The following is a 16,676-nucleotide window of genomic DNA, read 5'->3' on the forward strand; positions in this document are numbered from 1 at the left end:
AAATAAAAGCAAATTAAAGAGAAAAAGAAAGAGAAAGAGCTTTGTACAACTATGTAATATTATAGTAATAGAATACAAATTAGATAAAGTAAGTGATTGAAAATTGCATGGTATAGGGAGAAATGGGGGTTTTCGCCAAAAAAAAAAAAGTAAAATATCACATTAAAAGAAGGTGTATAATGTGATAAAAGATAAGACAAAACGATTAACACCAAATTGACACCTTTCATTAATCTCAACTAGCAGAAATAAAAACTAAAAGGTTAAATTCTATTTTCCAACTTAATTGTTTGCAACTTTTTCTATTTTTTTTTTTTTCGAAACCAACTCGACTTAACTACCCCCTAACATTTTGCACCCCTCGTTTTACATTTTTAGGGGGTATTTGTTTTGCTTTGTGTGCTTATCTTATTATCTTTTTTTTGGCTGCGAAAAAGTGACAAATTTTTTGTGCAACGAACCAAAAAAAAATGGATGGCATGTACATTTCTTTTATTAGCCGAAAGTTGCCTTTTGACGTGTCTAAATTGTATAGAAAAGAGAGAATTGCAAAGCTTGTGGAAGAAAGAAAAAAATGGATAGGGAAAAGGGTGGAGAAAAGGAGAGGGGGGTAATATGATATGTGTCATAGTTTTGTTGGAGACTACATAAGCTTACTCCTATACAAGAGTATAATTTTATTTTTATTTTATTTTTTTTTTATTTTTTTTTTCAGCATTTATTTTATTTTTTTTTTACTCTACTTATTGCTATACTTCTATTGATTTGAAAGAAAATGGCTCGTATGCATAACCTTCTCCTTCGAAAAATTTAGACATTGCTTCCACCCAATGGAGCCTTAAAGAATGTAGCATTGCTGAGGTTCCTTCCATTAATACCAATATACACACTGTTAACAGGAACCACATAGCAAATAAAAGGAATGTTATTGCAACTCCACCTATACCTGTGGTGCCAAAAGCCTTTTGTATAGTCATGGACCACAAAACACTAGATAATTGAGCATGTGCTAAGGAAAGGGCCCACAACCTCAAATATGACGCTGTGTGACTAACACAATTCAAACAAAACTCAATCGTATGGATAACTTGGTGGATTACAATATCCCCAAAATTAAACTTGCCCTCATCATCCCCATGCACGGCTGAATGTATCATTGGTTCTATATCGTTGGGAAATCTAAAGTCGTCCTCATCGTCTGTCTCAAATCCAAGGGGGTCATTATTGTTCAAATCGCTACTTAAAGCCTCTTCCTCTTCATGCAAAATTATAGAGTGTTGTCTTTGGGAATTGATATCTGAATATCCTAATCGAATAGCTTTATCATTTTGTCGCTTGAGAGTAAGCGGTTTATAAATTAATAACCATGGAACACAAATGGCTGCAATTAAAACCAAGATTACCTGTACAACGTTTTGTCCTGGATACAACGGCTCCTCTATACTCCCCGGTGACAAAAACATATTAATCAACATATTCAATAATCCAGGTGGCTGCTTATCCTTCCCAAACCAATCTACTGACCATTTGTAGACGATTGTTAGTGACAAATAACCAAAAATACTTTGCATGAAAAGAAACCCAGGAATGAAGTTCCCAATAACATCGACCGTCCTTTTGAAAAACCGATAGTTGACTAAACTGAACATCAAGGAGTAGTTCATATGAATGTAACCCATTAAAACCGATAACTTCATTTTGTACGAGTTTGTAAATAAAAGATTATTGTCAGTACCATGCCAACTCCAGTCTAAACCAAATGGATAAGTCTTTCCTGCAATTTTGGTTGCAGTGATAATGCCTCCTTTGATCTTGTCGTAATTTTCCGGAAATTTCCACTCCCAACCTGATGAAAAGAATGCCATCGATTTAGAGAAAACATCATTATAAATGAACCCAATGTACATGGAGAAAACACCCATTAATAAAATAATGTACCTTCCATTGAAAGCCATTGCAAAAATTTCGTCCTTGTTGCGCATAGCTTCAAATGGAACCTCGTTGGCGATCAAATATAATGCCATGGCAAAAACAATGAATCCGTGTCCAACATCACCAAACATAATTGAAAACATAAAAGGAAATGTAATGATTGTAGCAAGACCCGGGTTGACTTCTTGGTAGCTAGCAATACCGTATGCATCGATAATCAGCTGAAAAGCTGCTGTGAATTTGTTTGTTTTGTGGTAAGTTGGTGGTGTACGATTTGTACTTAGTTCTTTCACCACTGCAATTAATGAGCCGAATTCCTCATTGTCATCTTCATAATGCAAACCGGAAGTCTCGTGATCGCTGTCTTCTAGTACAAATAATGGCGTTTCTGTATCCAAGGTTCCTATTTCTGTTCCTGAAAAATTGACAGACTCGGAAATCTGAGCATCACCGCGTCTGGTTTTATTCTTGATTAATGTTCTCAAACATGCCTTCACTTTATCAAAATCAGCTGTAGGTATCCATCCTTCCCCGACCAAACACCGTCTCGTACTATCTTCATCAAATTTATTTAGTGTTTCGTAAATTAGTCTTTCCCTTTGCACTATGTAATAATAATCTGGATACAACTCCTGAAAAACTCTCAACTCCGTTACCAACTGCTCTCTTGTGCTATTCACGACACTAATCAACTCTTCAATTTTCACATTTATTTCATCCAATGTTGCCCTTCGTACCACAGTGCCTCCAGCAGTGTTGTCGAATATACGCCCATCAAGCGAACTGATGATTTTTCGAACTCGCGTTCTCAAAATATCTCCATGAATGAAAATAATAAACACATTTTTATCAACAAGCTGAAAAGAGTTATCATTGACCGGGTATTTGCCATCCATTGCAACATCGTGGAAATATAAATTCCCCCTCAATGTTCTCCACAATATATTTCTCAAAATTGGAATTTTTTCTCTAGCAATTGTTCCGGCAATTGTGTTAAAATCGGTTGCGTCACCCAAGCTTTCTACCTCGTAGCCAAGTTCCAAGCTATTTCCGCGCTGCTCATTCAAAAGTGCCATGTTTCCATCCATCTCGTTAGAGAACCGCCTGTTATATTCAAGGTCTGCTTCTTCTAGTTCCTCGACCAATGCCGACTTATGAAACTCATTTAAAGTGTTGACCACACATCTATTCTCTATATATTTCAACTTTTGTGCATCCAAATTGACAAAAGATTCATCCAAATGCTTGATCCTCGAGTGATAATCGCTTAGTTTCATCTTGAACTGGTCCATCTCCGAAGAGCTCGGGATTGGTTTTGTATCCGCTTTCAAGTGCGTGTGGTAATCACTTTTCAACGTGTGATGTTTGAGCATAATAAAATGAACAAGTGCTAATTGAGTGCTCATTGTGTCAGTCGCCCTCAATTCATTTACAAAAGTTCTTTGAAACTGTGTAAGCCTTGAGTTCAAATCCCGAAATTGAACACAGCCAAGGTCTCCAAGTGAACCAACCATATCCCTAGCTAATTCTATAGTCACATAGAATTGTACTAATGTCATCGGAGCCGATCGGAACATAGACTCACTCGACTCCTCTTGTCCCTGACTATTCTCTATAAGCCTTATTGGCGCCATGGTAACTGTAACTTCTTTATCTCCCTTATCTCCCTTATCTCCCTTATCTCCCTTTTCTTCCTTTCTTCTTTTCTTTTCTTTTTTTGTGTGTCGGGGGAGGAAAATACCAAAATCTGATCCCTGTTTTTATTAACAATTTCAACTATATGTTTCGCAGTATAAGCGTTTCGAAATTTTCAACAATCCTGATTGTTAATATTTTTTTTTTTTTTTTTATTTTTTTTTTTTCCCCTTCTTCTTTTAATGGTGCTAAAAATTACGTATCCAGATTTTTGATAGACGTGTATAAAGTTGAACGCAAGTAGCCAGCACACACATATATTACTAGGACATTTACCCACTTTTGTTGAAACTTTGCCATACAAAAGGGACTCATGTACAAGTGGAGTTACTAATTATTAGGAACAAAAAGCAAATAGAGGAGATTATTTGAAAAATTTTTTATTAGTGTTGATTCTTTATGAAGTTTGAATGGGTCATTATTCCATTGCTTCTATGTTTTGTCACAACCAGTGAGATTGCTGTACAACTTGAAGAGGACAATGGAGCAAGTGAATATAACGAGGACAATAGAGCCAGTAAATATAACGAGGACAATAGAGCCAGTGAATATAACGAGGACAATGGAGCCAGTGAATATAACGAGGCTATTAAACGATTGCAAAAGGTGGAACAAACGTATACACGACATTACATCTTCACAGCCGACAATATTGAAAATAATCTATATATCCCACAATATGATGCTAGCATAAAGGATTACAAAACAGACGACGACACGACTACGACTGCCAAACCTCCTTTAGCTGCTTTAGTAAAAGATATTATACCTTTACTAGAGAAGTCGGCATCCAAAAATAATCTTGAAGCCTCAAGAACTTTAGGGGACTTTTACATGTTTGGCAACTTTTCTTTTCCTGTTGACTACAAGCAAGCCAAGTATTACTACGACAAGACGATATCAATAGGACCAGATGGCCATGCGTATTTCATGTTGGGGTTTATTTATTCAACCGGGTTGTTTGGTGAGTTTGGTGTCGACCAGGCGAAAGGGAACTTGTACTACCAATTCGCTATGGAAAATGGCGATATGAATGCATTGTTGGTTCTAGCATATCGTCACTTGAAAGGTATATGTGTTCCACTAAACTGTGAGCTAGCCGTTCCTTATTACGCAAAGTTGGCCAATATCGGTATTGAGTGGTTCCAAAACAAAAGCCACATTCGTGAGGTGGACTACAACATTAGAATATCGGACTTCAATGGCGGTTTGTTTGGTGATAAATTGAGCGAAACGGGCTCTTCAATAGAGATTAGATCTCGAATCTTTGCAGATTTGAAACAAACATTTGAGGAAAGTAAAATAAACGCCAATGATCACGAATATGTATCCTTGTATTATTCCGGTATGGAGCATTTTAAAGGTGATTATTTTGTGGAAAAGAATTTGACAAAGGCATTCAATGAGTTTAAGCGGTGTGTGGATTTGGGAGAGGAAATTTTTGGTGCTAACGACTATACGAACATGGTGCAGCTTGACAGATTATATCTAAGTTCATGTCAAGCCATTTTAGGCAGAATGTATTTCAAGGGGTTGTCCGTCCCGCAGGATGTTGAAAAAGCAGAGCACTACTATAACATCTCCATTAAAGTTCAAGCAACCCCTGAAGCACTTAATGATCTAGCTATCATTGAAGAGAAAGGTTTGCTCAGGACCGCTAACTACACAAGAGCAATTGAGCTATACGCAGCAGCTATCAAGAACAAGTCTGCAGAAGCAAACAAAAATTTGGCCAAGCTATTGATCAAGATCAGCGGTGGCGATCCCAAGTCCAGTGAACACAGGTCTGATATTTACAGATCGATGAAAGAAGCCGCTTATTCTGGTAATACAGAGGCTTTGTATTACATGGGAGAATTTTTCGAGTCTGGATTACCATTAATATCCGACTCTGATGACAAACCGACATGTTCTAAAACGGCTATGTACTATAGAGAATTTGTTAGAAGACTCTCGCCATTCTTTGCACCACACTTGAAATATGCTTTTGAAGAGTTGAAAAGCGGGAATTACAAGAATTCGTTAATTGGTTATCTGATTGCAGCAGAACAAGGCTTTGAAGCCGCACAAATTTCAGCTGCATATTTACTTTACCAACAACAACCACTATCTCAAAGTTTGAAACTGTTCTCCTCGGAGCGTGTTAAAATTGCAGTTCATTATTTAGAGTGCGCTTCAAAACAGGCCAACGTTGATGCCACTGTTTTACTTGGAATTCTTTTGGCCGGGGAAGATCCAAAAGCTCAAATGAAGGTCGATTATGAGCGTGCGTTCAACTACTTTAGGCTCGCTACTGATAGACACTCATCACATGGAGCTTATAAATTGGCAGAGATGTATGAATACGGTTTAGGACCTACAAACAATACCGTCGACTATTTTCTTGCAAAGAGGTATTATGATCAAAGTCTACAGTACCGAGAAAAAATAGAGTATGAAAGACAATTACCAACTTCAAAGCTATCTTACACCAAAGTTCACATTAGCTGGGCATTATTGCGATTGAGATTCAAGTATTTATTCAATCGGAAAGCATTCAACAGCCTGATAGATGAAACATCCGCGGATGGCTGGTTAAGTGCATTCAAAAAGATTGGTAAAAAATCTTCAAGCACAGAAGCAACCGAAGAGCGAAAGGACTCTCCATCACGCGCAGATGCCCACCATCAAGGTACCCCACATGAGACTGACTATGTTGAAAATTACGACATTGGTGATTATCTAGTGATATCCTTGACTTTTCTTTTTTTTTCCATCTTTTTCCTTCAAAATATTATAAGGCAAGTACGACGAGCGCGGCAAGGGCCTCGTCCAGCCAATCAGAATGCTGGTGGAGCAGAGGACAACGTAGAACAGAATTGGGGATGGAACGGTATGGAAGTCAATTTCAGAAGAGGAAATTTCGAATTTCATTTCTTCGCTATCTGAGATCACTGTCTATGTTAATAAATAAATAAATAAATAAATAAATAACTATCTAGATATTTATATTTATATGTTTGTGTGTAAAGTTAGTTGGTTAAGCTTTCAATAATGTTTCGAACTACTGGATTATTTCTCATGAAATTGGACGGCTTTTTTACATCCTTCTTTGGAGAGCTATTGGCTGTTTGGGGCAAGTTGTAAATATTGTCAGCTCCTACGGGAAGCAAATAATACCAGCCCTTCAGGTCCAAAAAGTCAATAAAAGTTCTTGTGGTGTCTGTTTCTGATAAAGTTGATCTTGAACCAAGAATTATCAATTTCGATTTTGCCCTGGTCACGGCAACATTTAATCTTCTCCACTCTTTCAAAAGCTCCCCTGCATTATTTGCATCATTTGAACGAACTAGTGAAATGATAACACATTCCTTTTCTCTCCCTTGATACTGATCTGCAGTAAGTATTTCCAAGTCCATTCTGGATGATAACTTCCTTTTTAAGAGCTCTAATTGTGCTCGATAAAAAGACATAACTCCAATTTCCTTTTCATCAACGCCGCACAATAGGAGCGCTTTGACGATTTGTCTTATCAATTCTGCTTCAGTATAATTCTGTATTGCCTCACCGCGTACACTTTCTCGAGCTTCAAGACGATCGTGATCAAGAAATAGCACATTAGAGTTTTCATCAAGAATCTTGTCCATCCATTGTTCTTCTTCTGATAGGATACCTTCTTTTGCATACCTCAGTACGGCTCGTGGGTTTGGCACACGTAAGTGTTGCTTTGCAATGTGTGAATTTCCACACTTCAATTTGTTTTCATAGACCAATATATTCGATAATTGCATGATATCTTCACACATTCTATATTGATGACTCAACTCACTAACTGCTGTCGGATGAGCTTCAGCAAGCCTTTTGAATAATGATTGAGAAAGCCCTTGCTTAACCTCCGGATCTGGATGTAAGACTAATGGCGGCAACTGAAAATGGTCCCCAACTAAAACAAACTTTTTGGCAAAATGTATTGGACCGAGGCAGATGGGAAGGGTAATTTGCGATGCCTCGTCCACAATACAGTAATCAAACTCAAGGCGTATATTGAAGCAGGCATCCCTAATACCAAGACAAGTGGCAGCCACAATATTTGGAGTACCATAAATGTTCTCAAATTGCGAATGAGTTTGGATAGGCTCACCATAGTCTGGAATATACTTGTGTAGTGCCTTGTGCACGCGCAGAGGATGACCAATCCTAATAAACTTTAGATCATTACAATCAGCACCCTCTCCGCTTGCAATGAGTTTTAATAAGATGTTGTCAACTGCTGAATTTGTGTATGAAGTAAGCAACACGGTCTTTTCTTGTCTGATAATATACCGTATAAGCTCTACTATAAGGGTACTTTTACCAGTACCTGGCATACCAAGAACTAAGGAGTAGTCATTAGCAGATAAAACTTTTTCAAACGCTTCTTGCTGAGATGGATTCAACGTTTCGATAATGTGTTTTATTGCCATTGTTTTTGGCATTGGCGTTGGCGTTGGCGTTTCCTTTTTTTTCGTAAACGTAGGGGCTTTCAAATCTACAACTAGTTGACGTAGCCATGGCAGGGTTCCTTCCAAAAACAAACTCAAAATATTATATCGAGCCAAACCTAAACCGTAAAACATTTCATCTTTGTCAAGGATAAACCTCTTATTGCTAATCTGAGGTTTACGAGTATCTCCCCTAATTAAACTTTCCAACACCTGGTTATTCTTTTCATTGAAATTTGCCAATTTGTGATCATGTGTAATAATCCTCCTCCTGGTACTTATTTCAACACGATTGGAACATATAGATTTAACAATACCTGTGGTAATTGCAAAATGTCCATTCTCATCGCTAATAATTACCCTATCGTTTTCGTTTAGCTTTGATGATAAAAAATCAAATGTTTCTTTATTGTCATCTTTCTCAAAAACATAGGTAAAACGTCTTGCTTGTGATTTATCCCCACGAACAGTGGAGTAGTAAAAAATCAGATCTGTGTCGTCTGTAGACTCTACAATCTTTAGATTATCAAGACACCTACCGCTGCTTTGTCTCAAATTCGACGGAATAGTCCATAATCGTTTCACTGCTTTGCTCAGAAATTCCTCTTCTCGAGCAATTAATCTATCCCACAATTTAAAAAACTCCTTATGTTCGGCGTTAGATATACTAGAGGTAAGGTTGTCATAGACGTCTTCATCAATGCCAGCCTCATCTCTCTTTCCATCTTCTACCATATAATTTATTGCCATACAAGCCGCTTGAATCTCGCATCTTTCGCACACACTGCGTTTCATCAAGGGAGGTAAAGTTTGTCCCGACAAAAAATGTTGGGATACTTTGTTCCTCAAATTGACTAAAGCTCGAAGATCGGGTGCGTTGATGTTGCACCGCTTGGTAATCTCCTCCTTTGTATATACAAGGATGGATGAGTTGATTTCTAAATTGTATCTATCCTTAAACAATAATGCATATAAGGTTGCTTGTGCACTATGACTAGTGTACTCCCGGCCGGTTTTTATTTCCATAGGTAGCAAATACCTTCCCTTGACTTTGGGATTCATCAAGTTAGCAATAATGGTGGCATCTATTTTGCCCTTCATACCATAAACGGGGGATTTGATTTCTTCTTCTATGTCCAAAACCTCTTCAGCTGTAAATTTTACCCGATCTCGCTCAGATGTATTGTCAATCCAAGTGGAAGGATTATGTGTTTTCTTGTAATATTTATTAAACCACGTTTCCAAGTAGGAAAAGTGCTTAGATACTTCCTCCTTCAAGTGCCGCGCATCCGAATCTAGGCTGAATAAGCTTATCAAGTATTGGCCTATTAGTTTGTCAAAAGCCTCATTCATGAATTCTATTGTCCAAGTTTCCGTTGCCATACACTCCTGGAAGATAAAGTGGACAATCTCCCCTACAATTATTGGTATAGAGCTTGAGCCTGGAAATTTATACCTGGATAATATAACCGACTTACGTGGACAGTTTATTTGCTGGGCTATAGTAGTTGCAGAGAGCAATACATCAGGATTCCAAATCAATAGATTGTGAGTATCGTCAACTAGTCTAGGATTCTGTTCATCAGTAATAATTAGATGGATCACGTCATTTTCTCGGAATTCAAGCTCGCAATATTCTCCTCTCACTATAAGGACAGTTTTTGTGCCCTCAGCACATTCAACATGAACAATGTACTGAGTCCTTTCTTCATGACCGTATGTTTGCTCAGTTAACAGAACAATTTTATACCTACGTAGTTCTGGCCTGCCGTATACAAGCTCGCTAAATTCTTCATATTGTTGATGGTATTTTCCATCCAAAACCGAGTTATTCTCTGACTTTTTCATGCCTGCTTGAAAAGATTTGCTGTACTTTGAATAATCTTTTGACCTTTCATTTAAGGTCACAACCAAGTCCTCGACATCCTGGTCCGAAAATGGATCATCAGACAAATCTTCATCTTTTTTTTTCAAGGGAGATGAGTGTAGAGCCGAGTTGACAGCTGTGATCTGCTTTTGTTTGCCCTTTTCGCTCGTATAATGATTAGATAATAGATCTAGTACCTCTTCGTCGTCATCTGAAAATGGATCGCTTGTTGTTATACAAGCTGTGACTTTTTTAAGAGGCAGCAGTTTCATATGATCACTCCTCCGTGGTGAATCTTGCTTCTTCTCTTTCTCGTTTTCATCAACATCAACATCGCCATCATCAGCATCAGCATCAGCACTACCTCCATCGAGCTTCTGCATCCAGCAACTTAGAGTCCCTTCTAACGATTCACAGGCTTTCGTATGTGCAGTGTGTGCAGATGTGGTTCTATACAAACTAGGTGGAGTTGAAGTCGACTTTTTAAAAGCGCTTTCTTTGCTGCTCAAGTCGGAGATTGTTTTTGTTAAGCGAGGAGAGCGCAGCGACCCGTCATGAAAATTGATCCCATACTTTAACAATACCTCAGGTGTTTGAGGAGCACCCGACTTTACTTTATTAGACGTTTTCATTGGAGACGAGGAAAAATCTCCTAGCCTATTTTTATTTTTAACATGTGTCCCACAAGCTCCAACCTTTGCAACGGGACTCTCTCGCCAAAGAATCCCATCAAAGCTATCATCTGAATTTCCTGTAACAACCTTCAACTCCTCCTTACCATTGTTAGGGCGCTTTGGGCTATTTCCCATTCGCGCCGCCTTAATTTCCTTGACAGGCTGAGGAGTGTGGGTATGTAGAGTATTGGGATTAATTGGCTTGACCACTGCGTTGATTGATGAAGACAAAGGCAAAGGCTTGGATGCAGCAGTAATGTTATTTACCGGAGTGAAAAAATATGACCGTTTCTTCGGTCGTTTCAAGGGTAGTATCGATTCTGTCTCTACCCTACATTTAGCATCATCTGTACCACCAGAACTACCGCGTTGTTTGTCTTCATTTGCTCTCACCAGCGACATAAAGCCTCTAGCACTTTGGAAATTATATAGGCTTTTATTTTTGGATGCATACGCCTTTTCTCTTAGAGTAAAGACAGGTGTAGTTTCAAGGTTTTTAAATACGTCAAGTTAAATTGTAAAAAACTCTTCTGTGAAACACGTCCTTTGCATATAAAAATATAAAAGATTGCAGATATATCTGTCAAGCTGCGCTACCTGATAATATTTACATACAAGAAGGGTGTTGATAAAGCAGTAGAGGGAGGGAGAGAGAGGGAGAGAGTGAGAAAGAGAGAAAGAGAGAAAGAGAGAAAGAGAGAGAGATTGAAGAGTTTTGAGTGCAACCATTGAGTAAGTACTCAAGCTGTGGAATCACTTTACTAGAGAGTGAGAAGATGGTTTTTTTTTGTTTCGAAACAGCTTAGACCCTGTATCTAAAAGCACTTTCCCTCTATAGACAAATGTAGAAGCTAGTCAAGAAAAAAAAAAAACAACAAAGATCCTCGAGATCCTCTTACAACTCAAACACCTATAGCAATTGCTTAGAACAGGTCTCTATTAATTTGCGCTATTTCCCTCTTGAATTTAGGACATTTCCATATAGTATAGGCCAATTTTAGCACTATCACATTTATTTCGATTAGTTCTTTTTCTTCCCAACTTGCAATGTCACTAACTACTGGCTTTTATAATAAACTTGTTGAAGTACAAACTTTGCTGACTTGCACTACAGTATTTCCCTATACATTTCAGTACTAACAACAGTTCAAGGTATGTCGTTCAATAAGATCTCGTTAAAAAAAAAAAGAGATCTGGTTAAAAAATGCTTTTCGCAACCTTTAAGTTAGCTTCCAATTGCCAACTTCCAACTGGTATCAACACACACACTCTCTCTTTGTCAACATTTGTTGATCGACTGGTATAATTCTTTGAAAACAGAAGTCTTTTTGGAGAATCCTTTTTTGTTACACTTTTTTGGACCAGTATTGTTGTCTCTATCTTTATGAAAAGTTGTTGCTTCTCATACAAAAAGCACCTTTATTAAGTTACCATCTGTTCAACCTTTTTGACATTCTACAATGTATACTATCTACTTCCTTTCCACTCCTCTAGTCTATACAATGTATACCATCTACTTTCTTTCCACTCCTCTAGTCTCTACAATATATACCATCTACTTCCTTTCCACTCCTCTAGTCTCTACAATGTATACCATCTACTTCCTTTCCACTCCTCTAGTCTCATTTTTGGTAACGAAATAAATTTCTATTCCATCTAAAACTTTAGAAGGAGAGAAAAAAAAAAAAATTTAGACTTAAAAAATGAGGCATCTGCTCATCTCAAAAATTTTTCAACAAAACTCCTTCAAGATATCACAATTTTCACAGCAACCTGGGGTGAGGGAAAACTTACAACTAAAAGTTATTCAACCTAATCTAGATACAAAACACCTTTGACCTCATTTAGTAGAAACGAAGAAAGAATAAAGTCAAGTGCAAGAAAAAAAAAAAGGAAGCAAAGGAAGAAAAGAAAAACATATATCGAGAGTTTGTATTTATCATTCCATCTTAAAGACCTATAAAGCTACAACAGAATTATGGCCTACGTTTTAACCGAGACGCCAGCAGGATATGCGCTTTTGAAAGCGTCCGATAAGAAAATCCACAAGTCATCTTCTTTGATTGAGAATTTGAATAGTTTACAAAAAGTGGTTGACCAATTTAAGGTACATCGTTTTGAAAAATTCCAGAGCGCAGCAAATGCCTTGGAAGAAGCTAATGCGATCATGGAAGGTAAAGTATCAGAAAGTTTAAAGAGATTATTAGAGGAATCAAAGGCCGATAAGAAGGCCACTTTGATAGTTTCTGAAACAAAGTTGGGTAATGCAATTAACAAGTTGGGTTTAAATTTCCAAGTTGTCTCCGACGCAGCCTCATTAGACTTGCACAGAGCCATAAGGGAGTATTTGCCTGAGTTGTTACCAGGATTAGATAAGTCTGCATTGAATCAAATGTCACTAGGATTGGCGCATTCTATTGGCCGTCATAAGCTCAAATTCTCCGCTGACAAAGTCGACACAATGATCATACAAGCAATTGCTCTATTGGATGATTTGGACAAAGAGTTGAACACTTATGCGATGAGGTGTAAGGAATGGTACGGTTGGCACTTTCCAGAATTAGCAAAGATTGTAACTGATTCAGTTGCTTATGCAAGAATTATTTTACATATGGGAGTGAGATCAAATGCCGCAGAGGTGGACTTGTCTGAAATTTTACCAGAAGAAGTAGAGGAACAGGTGAAAACTGCTGCAGAGGTCTCAATGGGTACAGAAATCACTGAAAACGACCTTGAAAACATCAAGGCCTTGGCTGAGCAAATTGTCGATTTTGCTACGTACAGAGAGCAATTGTCAAATTACTTGAGTTCCAGAATGAAGGCAATAGCTCCAAACTTGACGGCCATGGTTGGCGATTTAGTTGGTGCGCGCTTCATTGCGCATGCTGGTTCTTTGACCTCATTAGCTAAAGCTCCTGCTTCCACCATTCAAATACTTGGTGCAGAAAAGGCACTATTCAGAGCTTTGAAAACAAAACACGATACTCCCAAATATGGTATTATTTACCATGCCTCTTTAGTTGGGCAAGCATCTGGAAAAAACAAGGGACGTATTGCAAGAACATTGGCAGCAAAAGCGGCTCTTGCAGTTCGATACGATTGTTTTGACGAAGAAAGAGACGACACTGACAGTTTTGGATTAGAAAATAGAGGCAAAGTGGAAAGCAGGTTGAGCAAATTAGAAGGAAAAGATATGAGATCAACTTCAAGAGTAGACAGAAAACAAGGTAAAATTGATATTACAGAAGCCAGAGCTTACAATGTTGATGCAGATGCGCCAGTAGCATCAGTAGATTCTGATGATGATGATGAGTCTGTAACAGAAGAGGTTGAAGAAAAAGAAGAAGAAGAAGAAGAAGTTAAAGACAAGAAGGAAAAGAAGGAAAAGAAGGAAAAGAAGGAAAAGAAGGAAAAGAAGGATAAAAAGGACAAGAAGGACAAGAAGGACAAGAAGGACAAAAAGGAAAAGAAAAGGAAAAGAGACGATGATGAAGAGTTTTCTAAGCTGACAAAAGAGAAAAAAAAGTCAAAAAAATCGAAAAAGGATTAACTTGTAAAGTAAAAGATGCAAAGGGTATATAGGTTTTTGTATATCATTTAGCTACAAAACCGAAATTGAAAAACAATACTAAAAACTTCTCGACTATAGATTTTCGTTATTTTTTTTTTTCTTTTTTATTTCTTTTTTTATTTTTAGTCTAGATCTGGAGATACGTTCTCTAAAGAAGGTTCATCTTCAGCTCTTTCAGACTCTTGTGCACTATTGGTCCGTTCTGGGTGGGTTTGAGTTTGAGATGCCCCTTGTGTTTGAATGTTTGCGTCTGGTGTATTGCGAAAAACTCTAAAGTTTGTACCATCAGTACCATTCATTGCACCCTGAGTAACCCGCTCAATCGTACTTAATAATCCTGGAGGTATCACACTCCCTAAACCTTGTAAAAGAACATCCAGCACCAATCTTGTACTGTTTGTTGGATCTCGTGAAGCTTGTGCTTGTGTGGCAGAATTGAATGTACGGTTTGTTGCATTAGTTCTTCTAGATGATTCCAGATTTGCGCCTGAACTGGCATTGTTTGAGCTCCTTGCCCCGTTTTGGTCCTGTTCACCAAACGCTCTAGCTCTGTTAACACTTTCTCCAAATCTGTTTAAAAGTTCTCCGACAGAAAATGTGCCCAGATAATCTCCGGTAGGGTTCACGGCAAAAACAGTCTCTACATTCACCTCGGGACCTGTTCCTTCCCCTATCCTACTATTGGTATTATTGTTATTGTTATTATTATTATTATTGCCATTGATATTGACACTGGCACTGGCATTGTTATTCCCTTCGTTGGGGTGTCTGCTTTCTATCAGTGTAATGGTAGTGGCCTCCATCCCGTTTCTTGCAAGAATGCCCTGGGATACCTCGGGCGTTAGTATATTTGGTCGAGTGACATTTATCCGCTCAGAGAGATTCCTCAATGAAGAGTCCCTGTATACGGGTGTATATGTAAAATGCTCACGGTCTTCTTCCAGTCTCACAGCTCTTAAATGTGCCAAAATTTTCCTCACCTCACTTACAGCTTTCTTGATCTTGTCCTCAGGAATATGTTGCTGATAAGATCGCTTTTCCGTTAATGCTATCGCGGCACTTAGCCTTTCAATGAACTGGGGTAATATTGTTTTAACCTTCAAAGACCTGTACTCTTCCCTAACGGAAGGATCTTGGAAAGAATAGCTCAATGGTAACACCTCTCCCACAGATGATTTTAGTGCCAAAAGATAACACTCCAAGGCTAGCAAGCCATCCCCCATATATAAATGACAATATCCCAATTGCGTCCAAGCTGGAGTAAAAGTGCGATCCAAACTAATTGCAAGGTTCAAGTCATCAATTGCTTCAGGAATACAGTTGAGCCCAATAAATGCAATGGCTCTATTTGTGAGTAATTGAACATCTTGCTGTCTACTCATCTTGGGGCTAATAGCCAAAGCCTCAGTATATATCTTTATTGCTTGTGCAAAAGACAGATACGACATTAAATTATTGGCCCTTTCCCTTAATTGATCCACAAGGTCCACGTTTGCAGTTCGCAACTGTGAAAGTCCAGCAACTGTTACTCTCAAGCTGAACTTTAGGTAGTTGTTAAAATGCTCGACAAACGATTCAAGAGGCACATCTCCCTCAAAACCCTGTTTGAGCAAGCCAACCGTATCATCTACCAACGAGCCGATAACTTGAAAATATCGACTTTTTACAGCAGTAAGAAATTCCGCAATGTATATCAAAACATTTTTCCAAATATCGCCGTCAACTACCAACTTTAACGATGGATGCAGCTCTATAATCTGTTGAAAAATCTGAAACATCTTCAATTTCACCTCTAATCTTGTTATTAGCGTTGGCGTGGTTATTGTATCGGACAAAGCAGATGCAACCAACTTGGAAGTTGAAAGCGAGGGAAACTTGAATGCATCTGGGTGATGTCCACATAAGATATTGTCGATAACGGCTATAGACGAGATGAAATCATTATTGGTATCACTATTATAGCGGCTATCACTGGAAAACTCCTCTTCAAAGAGCATCTCAAAACCGTACTGCGATTCGCATTCAAGCGAAGATTTGAGAAATGATACTTTCCCCTTTTCCTGAGCAAGCTGCGAACTCAACAATGACAAGTCCTTGGCAACTTCATCTATGACATACTGAAATCCTTTGGCTAAAAAATACCTTGATGCATGCTTGTTCAAAAGCGTATCGACATTTGACATCTTTGAAAAATGGGAGATGGGAAATGCCAAATCTCAGCAAATTAATAAGTTAAGTAATGTTTTTCAATTAAATTATTGATATGAATATCTTCGAGTCCTATTATTTTCTTTTTTTTTTTTTTTTTTTTTTTTTTTTTTTTTTTTTTTTTTTTTTTTTTNAGTTTTTGAGTTTTTTTTTTTTTTTTTTTTTTTTTTTTTTTTTTTTTTCTGTTGGTTATTTTATTGAGTTCAGATAACTAGTACTCTTACCAGGCTCAAGAAAAGCAATACAGAGGAAAAAGAAACCTATGAGAG

General features: G+C 37.9%; 4 protein-coding genes and 1 pseudogene across 5 annotated transcripts; 2 read left to right on the forward strand and 3 right to left on the reverse strand. All coding sequences in view use genetic code 12, as the record gives it.

Annotated features, from left to right (window-relative positions):
• Nucleotides 1-749: 749 nt before the first annotated feature.
• Nucleotides 750-3,942, reverse strand: KGF56_000077 (annotated as a pseudogene). Its single transcript has 2 exons — nt 3,930-3,942; nt 750-3,544 (listed from the first exon to the last, which is right to left on the reverse strand). Coding segments are annotated over exons 1-2 (2,808 nt in total).
• An 84-nt stretch (nt 3,943-4,026) lies between these two features.
• Nucleotides 4,027-6,555, forward strand: KGF56_000078 (ubiquitin ligase complex subunit; the record flags this gene model as incomplete). The annotated part of the gene is made up of 1 exon (XM_049326724.1): nt 4,027-6,555. The coding sequence occupies one exon, from the start codon at nt 4,027-4,029 to the stop codon at nt 6,553-6,555; it is 2,529 nt and encodes an 842-aa protein (XP_049182835.1).
• Nucleotides 6,556-6,638: 83 nt separating this feature from the next.
• On the reverse strand, nt 6,639-11,030 carry DNA2 (bifunctional ATP-dependent DNA helicase/ssDNA endodeoxyribonuclease; the record flags this gene model as incomplete). The annotated part of the gene is made up of 1 exon (XM_049326735.1): nt 6,639-11,030. One exon carries the CDS (start codon nt 11,028-11,030, stop codon nt 6,639-6,641), a length of 4,392 nt encoding a protein of 1,463 aa, XP_049182836.1.
• A 1,576-nt stretch (nt 11,031-12,606) lies between these two features.
• Nucleotides 12,607-14,178, forward strand: NOP5 (RNA-processing protein; the record flags this gene model as incomplete). The annotated part of the gene is made up of 1 exon (XM_049326747.1): nt 12,607-14,178. The coding sequence occupies one exon, from the start codon at nt 12,607-12,609 to the stop codon at nt 14,176-14,178; it is 1,572 nt and encodes a 523-aa protein (XP_049182837.1).
• Nucleotides 14,179-14,321: 143 nt separating this feature from the next.
• Nucleotides 14,322-16,382, reverse strand: KGF56_000081 (tetratricopeptide repeat protein; the record flags this gene model as incomplete). The annotated part of the gene is made up of 1 exon (XM_049326757.1): nt 14,322-16,382. The coding sequence occupies one exon, from the start codon at nt 16,380-16,382 to the stop codon at nt 14,322-14,324; it is 2,061 nt and encodes a 686-aa protein (XP_049182838.1).
• Between the last annotated feature and the right edge of the window lie 294 nt (nt 16,383-16,676).

The sequence above is a fragment of the Candida oxycetoniae genome (genome assembly GCF_023343755.2).
Source record: "Candida oxycetoniae strain CBS 10844 chromosome Unknown scaffold41, whole genome shotgun sequence".
Lineage (NCBI taxonomy): Eukaryota > Fungi > Ascomycota > Pichiomycetes > Serinales > Debaryomycetaceae > Lodderomyces > Lodderomyces oxycetoniae.